Source organism: Drosophila mojavensis, unplaced genomic scaffold (genome assembly GCF_018153725.1).
Source record: "Drosophila mojavensis isolate 15081-1352.22 unplaced genomic scaffold, ASM1815372v1 contig_80, whole genome shotgun sequence".
In the NCBI taxonomy this organism is placed as follows: Eukaryota; Metazoa; Arthropoda; class Insecta; order Diptera; family Drosophilidae; genus Drosophila; species Drosophila mojavensis.
The window spans coordinates 15,309,381-15,325,836 of record NW_025318906.1 but is presented as its reverse complement, the minus strand read 5'-3'; the positions used below and the strand labels follow the sequence as shown (position 1 = coordinate 15,325,836).

The window sequence follows — 16,456 nt, the reverse complement described above, 5'->3', positions numbered from 1 at the left end:
GGATCCATGTTAACACAAATGTATTATCTTAAAAAAATAAATAATATATAAGAATAAATAAAATATATTTAATTTATAACTTTATATATTTATTTATTTATTTTTTTGAACACATTGAATCACAAATCATTTTTGCTTAATAGAGTTTTAACGTACAACGCAAACTTTCAGCTAGACAATTAAATTGGTTTCTTGAACTTAATCAATTCTCTTGAAGTACAAACTTTCAAATAAATATTATATAAATGGATATTAACTAGTTTAACATATATAGTTTTGAGTGTAAAGGCTCAATTTAAATCATAACAGGAACATATAGTTTTTAAGTAAATAAGTTAGCATTAAGCAAAATATTTTCATTTGGTTTTGTTTTTGTTTCGAAGTTTGGAGCGACAGTCAGGTTCCTTGAGTGAGCTTGGCCGACAACTACGCCTAGGACGACCAAACCTGGAGTCTTCCATACTAGATTCGCCTGTCTGACTAGGCACAGGGCTACAGTTTGTATTGGAAAGTTGCTTCTGCTTATGAGGAGTGCTGTGGCCTACGGGTCGATTAGTCATATCAGTCAGGGCACGTCGCGGCGTAAGTGCATCCGTATTTGTAGACGTGCGCGGCAATGTCATCTGTAACGGTGACCTTGCTTGAACGGCATATCTAATATTCTCTATCCGTGGCTCTTGATTGCCAACATCTGGCTCAAGATCTAGAATCAGTTTTGTAATCCTTTTTTGTCTCAAATTACATTTTTCAGTCTCATTTTGAGTGTTTTCCGATGGGCTGCGCTCTTCTGAGATTTCTACCCTCGGAACGAGCAAAGCTCTTTTATGGTTATTGGTCACATTGATCGGGGGCAATGGAGATATGTCTATGGTACTGCCATAAGCTGACGATCTCTGCAGTGTCTCATTCAATTCCATGGAGGAAGCCAAAGTATCACTATCGCTTTCTTCGCTAATAGAGTATATATGAGTAACAGATGGTGACAACTGCTCAGATGATTCTTGTCCTTCAACCTCTGGAGAGCTCATATTTACGTTCAGCTCCATCAAATGTCGTGGTTCCGGTGTTTTCCTTGCGATTGGTATACCATAATTCTAAGGCAAAAAATATGTATTAATTTCTCAAATACACAGAGATATCTACTTACGCCTGGGCTCATTGTAGTCGTGCTCGATTCGCTTGCCTCATCCTGCGAAGTCTTGCAGCTTGAGGCGCTACTCCGACTCCGTCTGGTGGGAGATACAGGCAGAGCTCTTTGAAGTATTCCACTTGAACGACGAAGCTCCGAGCAAACTTGTCCATTGTTGTATGAGCTGGACCTGACATTTTCTGATGCATTTGATGATTGCGATGTAAGGGAGCTTTCGTGACTACATAAATTGATGTCTAAGGTATGAAGCAGAGTTCTGATAGCGCATTTCAGCTTCTGTTCATGGTATTGAGCGTCAGCTAAGCGTAATTCACGTTCTTCCATAAGTTGCCTTTTAAGTACAATTTCTGTTTTTAACATTTCAGCATTAGTTATTCGCAGAAGTTGCACCTGATCCATTAATTCAGCGTTTATCAATTTATATTGTTGTTCCATTTCAGCAACTTTAAATGTTTCGATGACTACAGAAAAACTTAAAAAAAAAAGTGCTATAGAGAATGGCAATAGCAATTTTGATAACTAAATACCAAAAATGTAACTAAAGTATCGTTGTTTGCTTTTCGGACTTTTAGATAAATTATCGATACAGCATTTTATTTTCTGTAATCGATATTATTTCAAGCATCGACGCCAAACTCAAAACTAGCTTCGTTGTGTTGTGATATATAAAAACAAATGTGTATAAAATGGAGCAGTACAAAATAATAAATGCTGAATTGATGGATCAAGTCCAGAGGCAGCGTATAACTATTGCCGAAATGCTGAAAACAGAAGTTTTACTCAAAAGGCAGTTGCTGGAGGAACGAGAAATACGTTTAGCTGACGCTCAATACAATGAACAGAAACTGAAATGCGCTATTAGGACAATGCTGCATTCCCTAGACCTAAATTTAGATAGCCGTGAAGACTACGAAGACACATCTCAAACATCAAAGGCATCAGAAAATGTCAAGCCCAGCTCATACCACAATGGACAAGCTTGCTCGGAGCTGCGTCGTTCGAGTGAAAGACTTCAAAGAGCTCTGCCAGTATCGCCCATTAGAAGGAGTCGGAGTAGCGTCTCAAGCTGCAACAATTCGCAGCATGAGGCAAGCGAAAGGAGCACCACTCCAATAAGTCCTTGCGTAAGTAGATATCTATATATATTTGAGAAATGAATACATAGGTTCTGTGTTTTAGAATGAAAAAGTAACAATCGTGAGGAAAACACCAGAGCCACGACATTTGGCAGAGCTGGAGGCAAACACGAGCTCTCCACAGGTCCAAGAGTCACCCGAGCCAGCGCATCCAACTCCGACTCCGACAACTGTAGTTGGCTATATGTATTCCATTATTGAAGAGAGCGATAATGAAGAGAACACCTCATCTTCGTCCGTTGATTCGAGTGATACACTGCAGAAATCATCTATAAAACCATCTGAAACCATCTCTAGTATGGAGGCTTCGCCATCGCCCCTACGTGATATGACAAATGTCCAAAAAAGACGACCCAGGTTTGTTCCGAGCGTAAAGAGCGCCAAAGAGCTGAGCCCATCGAAAGAAATTTCTCTCAAGACTGAGACCCAAACTTCACTCGATCACAGCGACCAAAATATATCAAAGACAATGATAGGAAAGCATGAGAGTATCGTCGGCAAACAGGAGCCAAGCATAGAGCGTGTAAGAGCTGCTGCTCGAAGCAGTTCACCGATGCAAGTGACGTTGCCGTGCTCGTCGTTAAAAGCGGAACCTACGCTGACGCCGCGCCGCAGTCAATTGAATTTTAGCAGTTTTAATGGCATCGCTAATCGACCAGAGGATTGCAGCACGCCGCGCCAAGACGAAACTACTTTGATTTCAAATTGGCCACTCGCCTCTACAAAGACAAAGGGAAAACGTACGAGGAGCACAGCCTCTGGCATTAGTCTGAACCGAGCGGATAACACCAGCATCGAGGGCTCCATAGCCAGTCGTGCTAGGCGCAATTGTCGGCCCAGCTCGCTGAAGGAAGCCAGCCTACGGACCAAACTGCGCAACGAAACGCAAACTAAATAAAAGTTTGTTTTACTCTTGCAAATTGCGGTGGATCATTTATGCATCAACTAATCCTTTAATGTGTAGTTATATTTCCTATTTAAATCTGTTCTTGAATCACTTATATCGGAAATTGATTGCTATTGATTGATTACTATACTAATTTACTTTATATTTAAGTTCACTTTTACTTACGTATAATATCAAGTCAAGTTTCTATCAATTTACAAATTTCGGACTGTCCATTAAAAAAGTGGATTCATATATAGATTTAAATTTGAAACGCATTAGCAAATGTAAAATTGAGCTAACTAAGAAATATAAAAACCATCATCAACTTTCTAGAATCCATTTCAAATATGCCCAGGCTATAATTGTTGAATCAAAGAAGTTTGGAATTATATATGTACAAATTCTATATTTATACTATATAATTCAACAAATCGCTTTTTATCCCATTATTTTCATCTTTATCTTATACAGCGAAAATAATAAATACAAAGTTATAGTATATATAAATCAATTCACAATTAGACACCATATTAAACATTTGTATAACATACACATAAATTTTAAATATATTTTATTATTTTTTTTTTTTTAGAGCTATAGCCAAAGTTTTTTGCTTTGATTAAACGTTATTCTTGAAACATATACAAAAAAGAGTGTATAGCCTATACAGAGGCTGGTCGAAGCGAAAACGCGATTACGCTTAACAAATAATTGCACTTTGAATACAATATGTTAACATTTGCAGTTTCTCATTTGGCCGCGTTCAGACAACCTCAAACTTGCCCAGGCAGCAGTTGAGATGGTCCACGGCTTGGCCACCGGCCAGTCCAGTGCTGGGCGCCTGTTCGGTATTAACTTTGATTTCCGTTATAATATCCTGTATTTTGTGTATAATCTGCTGAGAGTTTTCATTCTCTGCTGCGTTGTCGCCGGCTGGCGATTGCTGCTGCTGCTCCGGCTGGTTATTGACGACAGCTGTTACGCCTGGAAGATCGACGGCTAGACCTAGGCTACCCACCAGTTTGTTGAGGGCATCGATCTTTTCGCGCAGCTGCTCACGTTCCGCCTTGAGCAGACGCATCTGCGCGGCCTTCTCGTACTCGCGCTGCTTCAGCATGCGCCGCTGGGTCTGATAGAGAGCGATGTATTCGCCAATGGTTTCGGTTTCGCTTTGCAGCTGCAGCACCAGATGCTCCAGGCTCTGCTTCTCCTCGGTCAGATCTGCAACTTTGCTGATGAGTGTGGTGAAACGGGATTGCAGCTTTTCCACAGCATCGGCTGTAGGCAACAAGGGGGTCTTGCAAGTGGACACTTGATCGCCGTGGGAATGCTCCTGATGCTCGTGATGATCATCATGATGATGATGATGATCGTCACCATGCTTATGCTCATGATTATGATGATGATCGTCACCGTGCTTGTGCTCATGCTCATCATGATGCTGATGATCGTCATGATGGTGTTCATGCTCATGATGATCCTGCTCATTCACATGCTCCGCAGCGCCCTCGGCTGTATCCGTTTCGCTTAGATCGTTGCTATGATATACCTTGGCCTGTAATTAAGAGCAGAAATGTTTATTCATCTGGCTCCAATTGGTCGGTCTCTACTCACTTCATAATGCCTCAATCGGTCCACCTGCTGTTGCAGTATTAGCTGCGTGCGCTGCAGCTCGACGTTCTCGTGCGAGAGTCGTATCATTTCCTCGTCCTTGAACTTGAAGCGCTCTTCATTCGCTTTCAGCTTCTGCTCCATGCTGGCATAGTTCTGGCGCATCTCACGATTGGCAAACTCCTCGGCATCCAGTTTATTGACCAGCTCCAGTTTATCATTGGTCAGCTGGACAAAACGTTGCTGCAGCTCATCCAACTGCTGCTTCATATCCATGTTCTGGCTGAGCGCACGCGAGGCGGCCACTTTATCGGACTCCATCGTGGCCAATAGCTTCAGCTGATTCGGCTGTTCTGTCTGCAGTCGTGCCAACTCCTGCTCCAACTCAGCAAGTCTGAGCTCCTTCAATTCCAATTGATTATCCTGTGATTTAATTTTCAACAGGAACTCGTGCCGCTCAAACTCCAAATCTTCAATTTTCTCTTTCAACGCAGCTAACTCCGTACTCGACGCCGTCTAAAAGAAGTTGATCTCAGTTAAAGGCAACTGGAAGCAGCTTTCTAGAGAATCACTCACCTCGGTCTGTACTGGCTGGACTGGTTCGGCTTCATTCTTGGCTGCTTCCTTGTATTGTGCTTGCAGAGCTAAATTTTTTTGTATATCACGTTCGAGTCCGCTCACATGTTCGACCAGCTGGCGCTCGCGCTCCTTGAGCTCGGCTGCCTCCTCGGTAAGTTCGGCGTTGCGTTCCTTTAGGCTGGCCACATAGTTTTGATACTGAATTGCCGCCTGCTCCTTGTCCTGTGTTAGCTGTGACACCATTTGCTGCAGATCGCGTATTTGTTGCTCATACATATACTGTGTTTGGGTTAGGGTCTCGACGCGGTTGTCTGCATTCACATTCGACTCGTCCGAGAGCTGACGAATGCGCAATTGTGCCATTTCGAGTTCATTGCATTTCTCGGTGTGCTGCTGTTGCAGCTCGTCCTGCTTCGTTTTGAGCTGCTGCACCTGTGCCTCGAGCTCACTGAGATGTGCCTTCTGGTCCTCGATTTGAGCACTTGCCACCGCCAGTTTGTGTTGCAGTTCAGCGTTTTGATTGCGCTGCTGTCCAGCGTTACGTTGCAGCTCCTGGCAATGCTGCTGCATTTGGTCCAGTCGTTCCATGGTCTGGCCATGCTCTGTGCGTAGCTCCTCCAGCTCCAGTTCCCGCTCACGGCACAGATGCCGACTCTTCGTTAGCTCCGTATTCAATTGAGCCTTTTCTGCAATTAATACTTGAATTGTTTGCAAATTTGTATCGCTTTGCTGTCCGTTCAGCGGCCAAATGGATTGCACTTCTGTTTCTGGCTGTATTGTCGGCATCGGCTTCTCGGAAAAATACGCAGCTGCCGAGGGCATTGCTGGCATTGTCTGCTCCACTGTTTGCTGCGACTGCGCCGCTCCGCTGCCGCTGCCGACGCCATTGCTCGAGCTTAATTCGCAATCGGAGCGTTCGGATAAATTGCTGGCAATGCTTACTGTTGACGAATTGGTGTTAGTGCCAATGTTCTCCTCAATGTTGTTGTTGTTGCGTTGCTGGTACTCTTTCAGCTAGAAAACAATCACCAAAATCAATACAAGGCAGTGTGTGTTGGTGTCCACGTCATGATGTTTTTTTCATTTTACCTTTTTGCGAGCCGCCGCCAGTTTCTGGGCTTTGACATCTTGTGTGTCGTCCGGCATGGCCAATGGGGCAACTCTAGCAGCTCACCTTTGTAACGCCTACGTGCGGATTTAATGCAAATCAAATTTAAATGAAAATTTAACTCAATGCGACAGACAGTCTATCGTATCGATATGTTAGGAATGGCCAATCAATATCGATAAATCGAAGTGAATATTTTGATTATGTTCAGATACGTGAAACTAGTTCATTAAGCTCCGTTCACATAACTAATATTTCTCCAAATAAATTGGGGGTATCCTACAATCACAACAGGAAAAATTGATATGGTGCATAATGAAATAATGGCAATAATAATTAGTAGTAGGTTAAAATAAATTATGTATATTCAAATATTTATTGGCGCCAGACAATAAACATTCATAGTTCTCTGGAAAAAGATATACTTTGTTACTTACTGTCAATAGCTAACTGCTATAAAACAGCGAACCCGATGAAAAAATGCAAAGTTGCCCAGATTCGATAATTTACTTAGATGTGCTGATTGGGGCGCGCAAGTTTCAGTTGTTTTTTGAGCCCACAACGAATGCTATGCGCTTCGGATAAAAATGATGTTATACGAAAAATGGCTTATCAGTGTTTTCTTATATCTGGCACTAGCGCTGCATCCGGCCAACGCGAAGGGCCGTTATAATATCAGCTTTGCACAGTTGGACACATGCGACAGCATTGAAATTGATAAATTTGCTGGATATGCATACAAAGATTTTTTTATGATACACACTTTGGATAATAACAATATCCTGCCCAATGAGCGTCTACATTTAAAATTTTATGTGTTGACGAGCATGGATGCACATATATTACTTTCTGTAACAAATCACCCGCGCCCCGAGGATCGGGTATACGAAATTGGCAAGTCAAGAAAATTTGCATAAAATTCTAGAATATATCTAGTATTTATATAATCGCAGTAATTGGAGCTGGCGGAGATACATTTTCCACCATTCGCACAAACATGGGAATGAAGCGAGTCTCAACAAATCAAGATATTGAATTACTTTCGGTTTATGAACCAACGCCAATCGAAATCGTTCAAACTAAAGGTAAGGTATAGTTCAAAGAATTGAAGCCTATAAATAATATATATTTTTATTTCTAGATGGTGACTTGTATGTCTACATTCCTGGCTTTAAGAAGGAGCCACTGCTTCATTATATGGATCCCTCCCCGCTGAATATCAACTACATCAGCTTCAGCACATTTGGAATGAACTCCGCGCGCTGGTTCTATGATTGCGCCTTTGATGGATTTAGTAAGTGAATTTAGCTTGAGCTTAAATATTTAATTTTCTTATCTCAAATGTGTCTGTAGCGAATGAAATGGAGCGGGAACAGCATGAGCAATCCGTTGAAGATCGTTTGCTGGACGCTTTAATATATCGGGCTTCGAACAGCAGCTTGCCCAGTAATCTGACTGAGGTTCAGTTTAATTTTCAAATGCAATCGCTAGCTTACGATCCATCTAGCGCCCATTTGCATGCGCGTATGCAACTGATGATGCACTGGCATGATGATCGACTACGCTGGCAACCGGAGAGCTATGGGCGACTGGTATCGTTTGAGCATCCGCTATTACAAATATGGACACCTCATTTGGTGATACTAAAGTATGTATATATATATTTTTCAATTGTTAAATATTGTTGAAGATTGGGGTGTCGTGATAGCATACATACATATATCCAACTCTTGATATTCATCCGCTTAAAAGGGATTATATTTTCTATCGGTTGATAAGCTGTTAAACCAAGATTTCACAAACTACTATCGGATGACCGATACGTGCAGAAGCGATAAGCAAGTATTTGACAAGCTATCGGGTAATCGATAAACTAAATTTAATTGCGCCGATAGCCTTGGATTTGATCAATTTTTGTCGGATTGCCAATTGCTCGATCTGTAGTTATTCTATTTAATGTGTGTAGAACACAAATATACAACTATTTCCCCTTTCTTTTAGTGGCGCATTGGAGTCGTTGGGTACCGCATTGAAAGACTTTGAATTGCGAGTTTATAGCAATGGCAACGTCAGCCTGATGGCCAATAATTGGGAAGCGACGACATGGTGCGTGGACACAGAGCGTAATTGGCCCGATGAGCGTATCAATTGCGACATTCAACTGGGCATCGATCAGAACCAGGTAAAGATTGCTTTAACCCACGATAATGAACGAAAGCCGCTGGCGCCCAATGAACATGTAAACACTCCCTCTGGATGGACTTTTGTAAAAATAGCCGTGGTGCATGTAGAGAATGCAACTACCCTGCGCTATACGCCCAAGGGTATACTGCAGACAATGTCTGGCGATGTGGCCATAGGATTCACATTGCATCGGAATGGCAACTTCTACAGACTGGTCTTTGCCATGCCATTGTATGGTGAGTTCTTAATCACATCTATGTAGAAATTTAACTCATTTTCTTTTGGCAGCATGTGAAATCTTCTTGGGACTCTCATTCCTCTTACGTGGATATCGACGCGGCGCTCTCATTCTTATTGTTGTCATGCTAACGGCGTGGGGTCTCATGTATTTGACGCGCCATGCCTCGCCGCACTATGTGCCGCCTCTCAGTAAGTGTATAATAGATTTTATTCAGAATTTATATGTATATATATTAAATCTTAATTCTTTTCAGTGTCAGCCTATCAGCACATTATGCGCGCTTCCGTTTATTGTTATTTACTGCATATCGCCATCATGTGGCTGGAACGTTATCCACCTCGCGCCAAGGCGCCAGCCTGGCTTTTGTCCCTGATGAATTGGAGCCCGTTGCGTTTATTTCTGGGACTTCGTATTTCAGATGTAAGTTGAGCAATTTTGTGTTTAATAATTTTACAATATCTCTTTTCCATAGTCAACGGAATTCTGCGATTCTCAAGCTCGACCTTGGCGTCAACTTGCTAAAATTCTAAACAATGGCAGTTTTATTGGAGTCAATATTTGCTTCATTATACTAAATACGACCGATATATCCGCACATTAAAGTAAATAATTTACTTTTAATTAAATCCGAATGGCATTAGAAAATATTTCTTCATTGCCAATCCTCCATGTATCTTGCTCTCTCTTCGCCGCATAGCTTTTAAAACTATCGATACTCATAAATAAAATAATCGGTTCTGCAAGTGACTCCAGGCTTGCAGATGCTTGAACAGTAAATCATATCTGCAGCTTACAAAAACTAAAGCAACAATAGCCGCATTTGAAAAATGTAATTTTTCTTTATTTGCAATGATTGGGGCCTTAAATAAATACAGAATATACGAAATATGGGAATTTGTTGAAAAATATAAGTTTTGGAAAACGTGCGACTGTCAACTCCTTTCTCATTCTCTCTCTGTCAATCTCTCGTTACTTCCTCCCTCTTGCTTTGTACGCCTCATTGTGGCCATCTCTACCCAAAACACGCACTGGAGATGACAGTGGCTTCTTAGTGATAGCCATAGTGATCATCGTATCCACCCAGTGTCAGAGCTGGTGCAGCATATGATTTTAGCAATGTTGGCTGATAGCTGATCGCTGGAGCAGCATAGGACTTGACTACGGTTGGGGCAGCGTAGCTAATAGCCGGTGCGGCATATGACTTAACAATGGGTGCGGCTGCATATGACTTGATGATGGGCGTGGCGTGGGAAACAACCTGTCGATGAGAATAACGGTTTGATGGGATTCAAAATGGGTGAGATATCGGCCAATATATATACAGATAAATATCGATAATCTGATACAATTGTTCTAAATGAACTGGTTCACTGTTTAAATAATCTTACCGAACTGAAATGAGAGTAACTTGTGGCTGGAGCAGCAACGGCTTTGACGACTGGTGCAGCGTAGGACTTGACCAACGTAGGAGCAGCATAGCTAATGGCTGGTGCATACGACTTGATGACCGGAGCAGGCGCAGCATAACTGATAGCGGGCGCATATGACTTCACAACAGTTGGCGCTGCGTAGCTAATAGCTGGCGCATACGACTTGATGACTGGAGCAGCTGCTGCATAGGTGACGGCAGGTGCATGGGCATAAGTAATCGCAGGCTCAGCATGTCCATAGCTAATGGCGGGTGCGGTGTGTCCCAATCCAAGATCCAGCAAGCCGGGTGCAGCGCTTGCGACGGCCAACAAAGTGGATAGAATCTGTCAGAGGCACAACATGATTAGTAAGGATATATCGTATATGTACACATACATATATCTTTGGCTTACCAATAGTTTCATGTTTAGGCTTTTAACTGAGAACTGCAACTGTAAATTCAATGCGTGCACTCAGTTACTTTTATACTGCAACGCGACGCACGCAGTCAACACGGACAGCGGACAGCGGACAGCGGACGTTGGACGGTGGACAGATGACTAGCTAGATACCCAGTCTATGCCTAGGCCTGGCGAATTCGACTTCGATTTGTATTTCGATTTCGATCTCGTCGTTCAGCGTCAACAAAGCGGGCCAGAGCAGCACCAATTTGTGAAGTATCTTTGAAGTGGACAACGACAGCGACAACGTCCGAATGCGATTCTTGTTGTTGTTGTTATTGTTGTTGCTGCCATTGCGGATGACGCAACAGCTTTGGATTGGCTGGCAAGGCAGACCACTTGTCGTCAGACGGGCAGGCTGGGATTTTTTTTTTTTTTTTTTTTTTTGGCAGTCGCGCGCTCGCTCGGGATTTCTAATTAGAAAGCAGCATTCATTGGAGAATTCTACATGTTTTTGATTTGTTTTTGCGTGTCGTTTGTAACCAAATTGGTTGCCTTTTTAACCTTGCGCCTAACCACTTAATTAGCTTAGAACATAAAGTGTTTGGCACACATACTAACATATTTGGTCCGTTTGGGTGTGTTTGAGGAATCCAGGCGAGAATGTTGTCTAATTATTCGCAGCTGCTCAACTATTTGACACGGCCAACAATTGCATAATTATCATTGCTAAAAGAAAAAAAAATCACAACAAATTTCTAAAAAAAATCTTTTTTAGATTTCAGCTTCACTTTTGCTGCTGCGGCTGCGGCTGCTGTCGGGCCAAAATACTGCTGCGTGCCACATTTGACCATATTTGTGTGTTGTCTGTTTGCTAAAAATGCTAAAAATTGTGATTTGCTGTTGCTGTTGTTGTTGTTGTTGTAATTGTTGTTATTATTATTGCATTTTACAAAGTAGTGTCCAGCCACGCCACGTATGCTTTTGGCCAACAGAGCAGGCCAGAAGCAGCTCGTGGGACTTTTTTGGTCTAAGGCATTTAACCTTTGTGGGAGCTTTGGACTTTTTTCAAGCTGAATCTATGACAAATGTGAGAATTATTTTATTATTATTAAATTTATAGCAATATAATATTAAGTGAAATTTATAATTATTTTTATAAGACACAGAACTAAAGTTTTCTAGCTATCGATGTTTATTATCTCATACATAGCAAATGTAATTTAATTTTAAATTTGTTATACCGTAACAGTAGTATAACAGTATACCAGTATAACAGTTAAAGTTCAACAAATGTATACCATCTTTATAAGACTCAGAGAATTTAAGTTTTCCAGTTATCTAACCCTTTTATCTATTCAAGCTCTTGCTGAATTCTTGATCAGTCAAGTCGATTTAGCTCAATCCGTTTATTCTTTCCACCCCTTCAACCGCCCTTCTGTCAGACATTATACCGTTTCAAATATTTACAAATCAAAGTAGGCTATTTTCAAATCTATAGAATAGGCATAGAATTCGTGAGTTTTCTGAATGATGACATTCTAAATTATTTTATTATTTGAATAAGCTAAATTCCAATATGGATGTCTTGAGAATGGTGTTTTGTATATACTGGACCTGTGCATTTCTAAATTTATGTCCAAGTAAGCATCGATATATTATCATATTACTAAAAACTAAATCTTATAGATGTTAATGCCAATGGCAATCAGTGTATGGAATGCAAAAAAAAATATAAACCTTGCAAAGTTACCCACAAATTTCTAAAGATCCTAAGTAAAGCGGATCAGGGCAAATTAGTACCGAAAACAGCCAATGATACAGCCAACCAACATTTGGATAAATGCCTTCATCCTGGCTACAAACTAACTGGTAACTGTGCATCTATCTCATTCACATTCTATATATATAATCCATAATAACTGTTTTTTAGATACTCTAAATTTTACCATATGCTCTGGTAGCTCAGATGGCATGTGTCACACAATTGCTCCAAAAACTAGTGACGAATATGTTATATCACTTTATTGCAAAAGGTGCTTCAGGCACTGCGATTGTCCAGAACTAAACAAGGGAAATGCTCTCAGAGAAGAGGCTATAATTGTAACACTATGCCTGGCAGCGTATTACTTTTTGAGAAACTATAATTTACTGGCGTAGTTACGGATTAGACTTAGAGACAATGTTATTTTGATATATTATATTTGTAAGATTCTAATTTTAAGTAATTTTGTATAAGAGTTACAAATTAACAAATATGTATAATGGAGAACATAATACATTTAAAATATTGTCACATCATGTGTGTTGTATAACGGTAAAATAATAATTGATTTATATAACCTTCATCTAGGATCTTAAGTTTTCTGACTATCTGTATTTAGATATATTTTTCTCTATTGGAATTTTCAAAAATTTATTCTGCTTCAGCTGCTCTAGACGATCTCTCTCTCTCTCTCTCTCTCTCTCTCTCTCCGGACTCTGATAAAAACCTGTTCTACCTATCTATATGAGGACTCCGTACATAAGGTGTTAATAAAAGAGCCAAGCCAAATTAAATCTATATTTTTAAGTATCTAAATATCTATTTAATCTATAATCTACAATCTCCATTGTAGCCCGTGTGACTTTTGGCCAAATCGAACCCACTAGCTAAGGTGTTAAGGGTCGAGCGGCGCCAATGACGCAGCATTTTAAAGTCTCTGCAGTTGAGAGTCGGTGTCTGAGCAAAGCCTCCTCTTGGCACTCAACATTATGGCCATAAGACAGCTGAGACACCTGAGACACCTGTGCTTTGCTGCCTGTGCATAAATCATGCCACAAGAATGTGATTTATGTGAAATCTATTAGCAAATATTAAAGTCAATATAACAATTGTGAGTGTGTGCGTGTGTGTGTCGGTGTGTGTGAGCTGAGTTTATAAATAAAAGATTTGATGCCTGCTCCAGTTTTGTTTTTAGACAGCGTGAAAATTGCTTTCAATAGCCGCGCGAAAATCGCGTTGCGCTCATTTTCCGGCAGCATAAAATTATCAATTTCAATTTATGCTCAATCGCTCAATTGATCAATTGATCAATTGATCCAATGATCATTTGATCAACTGGAGAAGGGTTATAAAATCAGATGCCAAATCGGCATCGGTCGCCTCCCAGCCTGGCTTTATTTAGTCGACAGCAAAATGCGACGCATTTGGCAATCGGGGAGTGGCGGGGCGGGTAGCTGGGGCAGGCGAGCGATCGAGCGAGCGCACGCCAGCGAGCTCCAAATTAGTGCAAAATGCTTTAGGCCGAGCCACAGACGAATGCCTAATTAACCAACGCAATACGAACTAACAGCTAACAGCAAACAGTTAATAGCAAATAAAAGGTGCAGCTAGTTGGCCATTGCTCAATGCGAAGAATTCTCTTTTTTTTCTTCTTTTTTTTTCTCCCCCTTTTTGGCTTTGCGGTGAATGCCATGCATGCATCTGTGACGGGCCATCGCATGCGCATGCGCATGTCTCACGCTGCGTATGCGTATTTTTCTTGGACTGTGTTGATTTTCAATTAATTAACGCAGCGCCGAATTTGAATTTCAATCGGAAAAGCTGCAAAATGAAGCGACGACGATGACCAAAAACAAAATTGCGTCTAGTTGATTGAATGCAAACAGTCATTGTGAATTGCATATAGGCATTCACAGTAGCAGATGCTAAGCGGGGTAAATACTCTGAAAAGTATGTTAAAGGGGAGTATTTGACTTGATGGGTCTAATTAGTGGGCGAGAAATTGTAAATAATAAGTAGTATATGAAGTGTGTTTTTATACATTTTTAAGTAAATTATTAATCAATAATTATATTTAATTAAATATATTTTAAGAAAAAACTTGTTTATGGAATTATAGTACACCTGGAAAGCACTTTATACTTTTATGAAGTATTCATTTAATTTTTTATTTTATATTAAATGGTATATTCAATCAAACAAATTTTTCAAATTATATTAAAAAATTAAAAATAATAGTGCTATAGTAAAATATGATAAAGTAATTAATTTTTGAGTTGGCTTTCTAGTATAATTAAATATGATAAAATATTTAAATTGTGAACTGTAGAGCATAGGAAAATTACTTTATGGTTCTTTTAATTTTAAATAAATAAAATAAATATAAATTAAGTTTAAATTTAATAATATCTAAAAATGAAAATCAAAAACTAGTCAACCTTTATATACAACCATACTTTTTTTTAGGCACATATTGAATGCATGCTTGATGAGACAACTTGGAGCTGTTTAATGAGTATCAGCTAGTCGTGCCTCACAAGCTAGAGTATTTATGTATATTGAATAGATTCTTAGGCTATGTATGCCAAACTAGATTTAGAATTTAATTTAGAAATATATAGATCTCATTGATTAAAAGAGATCATGAATAAAAAAAAGTAAAGCATTTTAAATTGTTAAAGAAATATCACGATAAATGTAAATTTCTTTATGGAAACTATATCAACAAAAACAATATTATATTTCTATTAATTAGTCCCACGACATGTTGATTAAACTAATAAAATTTCACACTCTTCCACCTGTTGCATATCTCAGTCAAATCGCATCATATCCATCTCATGCACATTCCAGCTCTACAGGGTATAACAGCCATGTCATATATTAAAAGTTATCCACAATTATGGATGCAAGAGTAAATGAAAAATAAAGCGAGACTCGTGTAGCTTTTATGAGGCAGGAATTAATGAATGAATCAATGAAATGGAGCTGAGGCTGCTGCTGCTGCTGCTGTTGCTGCTGCTGCTGTTACGGCCAAGCTGTTAATTGGTTAGCTGCAGCTGGCCAAGACAAAGTCAAAAGTGTTGCCAAAGACAACGACAATTTGGCATTTGGCAATCCGTGACTGGTCCCAGTGATAGTTTCCATCACGAGCTGATGGTCCAGTCTACCTGTTCCACACTTTATGCGTCGCACTTTACCCGGCACAAGTGGGCCAATACTGCCAACTGCCAACTGCCAACTGCCAACTGCCAGCTGGCCATTTCAAGAATCAGTTTATGGTTATCACCGCGACTTGTCACCAAATGCTGCATATTGTAAACTCATACATTATACGAGTGTGTGCGTTTGTGGGGAGGCTGTCATCCTTTGAATGGGCGTGGAAACCGCGAGGCAAACTTTAACTTTAAGTTTTATGTATCACTTGGCTGCTGGGATAAATTAAATAAGATCATAATTTAATTTATTGCAAATAATATACTGTGAAAAATTAATGTTTTCATTTATTGAAATTTATATGAATAAATTTAAAATTTATATAATAAATGAATTTTTTTTATTGAAATATATATATGTATATAGGAATTTTTATATTATACAAATAAATATTCTTTGTTTATATATATTTTTGTACAATTCTTAATTTTTATTGTTTATATATTATTATTATTATTTTTTTGTATCAGCTTTTTATTAACTATTTTATTTTTTATAAGCACCATTTAATTAATTTAATGCTTAAAAATAATGTAAACATTTTGTAAAATATAAATTTTGTATTTTAAATATATCTATATATTTTTTTTTTATTTTCAATATATTTATATATTTCAATACATGCTTAACTCATCTCTTTATGCTGACAAAGACGTAAGATTTTTTTTAATTATATAAAAATGTGCTGAGCTAAAGAGATAATAAAGAAAGCTTAGAAGTATGCAAGCTTCGTAAGCATTAAAGTCAGATGTGTGCATACTTTTAG

The 16,456-nt window shown here is 39.5% G+C and overlaps 6 protein-coding genes across 7 annotated transcripts; 3 read left to right on the top strand and 3 right to left on the bottom strand.

Moving 5' to 3' along the window:
- Positions 1 to 67: 67 nt before the first annotated feature.
- Positions 68 to 1,672, bottom strand: LOC6580066 (shugoshin). Its single transcript, XM_015164069.3, has 2 exons — positions 1,148 to 1,672; positions 68 to 1,094 (listed from the first exon to the last, which is right to left on the bottom strand). The coding sequence occupies exons 1-2, from the start codon at positions 1,583 to 1,585 to the stop codon at positions 357 to 359; spliced, it is 1,176 nt and encodes a 391-aa protein (XP_015019555.1). The 5' UTR covers positions 1,586 to 1,672; the 3' UTR covers positions 68 to 356.
- An 81-nt stretch (positions 1,673 to 1,753) lies between these two features.
- Positions 1,754 to 3,500, top strand: LOC6580065 (shugoshin). Its single transcript, XM_002005900.4, has 2 exons — positions 1,754 to 2,274; positions 2,330 to 3,500. Exons 1-2 carry the CDS (start codon positions 1,837 to 1,839, stop codon positions 3,182 to 3,184), a joined length of 1,293 nt encoding a protein of 430 aa, XP_002005936.2. The 5' UTR covers positions 1,754 to 1,836; the 3' UTR covers positions 3,185 to 3,500.
- Positions 3,501 to 3,561: 61 nt separating this feature from the next.
- On the bottom strand, positions 3,562 to 6,643 carry LOC6580064 (golgin subfamily A member 2). Its single transcript, XM_002005899.4, has 4 exons — positions 6,455 to 6,643; positions 5,363 to 6,379; positions 4,790 to 5,302; positions 3,562 to 4,730 (listed from the first exon to the last, which is right to left on the bottom strand). The coding sequence occupies exons 1-4, from the start codon at positions 6,509 to 6,511 to the stop codon at positions 3,939 to 3,941; spliced, it is 2,379 nt and encodes a 792-aa protein (XP_002005935.1). The 5' UTR covers positions 6,512 to 6,643; the 3' UTR covers positions 3,562 to 3,938.
- A 366-nt stretch (positions 6,644 to 7,009) lies between these two features.
- Positions 7,010 to 9,731, top strand: LOC6580063 (neuronal acetylcholine receptor subunit alpha-2). Its single transcript, XM_002005898.4, has 8 exons — positions 7,010 to 7,367; positions 7,427 to 7,558; positions 7,615 to 7,767; positions 7,827 to 8,121; positions 8,475 to 8,893; positions 8,946 to 9,086; positions 9,152 to 9,318; positions 9,371 to 9,731. The coding sequence occupies exons 1-8, from the start codon at positions 7,061 to 7,063 to the stop codon at positions 9,497 to 9,499; spliced, it is 1,743 nt and encodes a 580-aa protein (XP_002005934.2). The 5' UTR covers positions 7,010 to 7,060; the 3' UTR covers positions 9,500 to 9,731.
- Positions 9,732 to 9,767: 36 nt separating this feature from the next.
- Positions 9,768 to 11,403, bottom strand: LOC6580062 (cuticle protein 16.5). The gene is made up of 3 exons (XM_032730240.2): positions 10,722 to 11,403; positions 10,287 to 10,652; positions 9,768 to 10,156 (listed from the first exon to the last, which is right to left on the bottom strand). The coding sequence occupies exons 1-3, from the start codon at positions 10,731 to 10,733 to the stop codon at positions 9,947 to 9,949; spliced, it is 588 nt and encodes a 195-aa protein (XP_032586131.1). The 5' UTR covers positions 10,734 to 11,403; the 3' UTR covers positions 9,768 to 9,946.
- A 780-nt stretch (positions 11,404 to 12,183) lies between these two features.
- On the top strand, positions 12,184 to 13,057 carry LOC26527964. Of its 2 annotated transcripts, none has more exons than XM_015164068.3 (3): positions 12,184 to 12,352; positions 12,399 to 12,581; positions 12,643 to 13,057. In XM_015164068.3, exons 1-3 carry the CDS (start codon positions 12,289 to 12,291, stop codon positions 12,867 to 12,869), a joined length of 474 nt encoding a protein of 157 aa, XP_015019554.1. In that variant the 5' UTR covers positions 12,184 to 12,288; the 3' UTR covers positions 12,870 to 13,057. The 2 variants fall into 2 exon arrangements, 1 of the variants encoding a protein (XP_015019554.1); XR_001449269.3 differs by having other exon boundaries at positions 12,188 to 12,352; positions 12,422 to 12,581.
- The last annotated feature ends 3,399 nt before the right edge of the window (positions 13,058 to 16,456 follow it).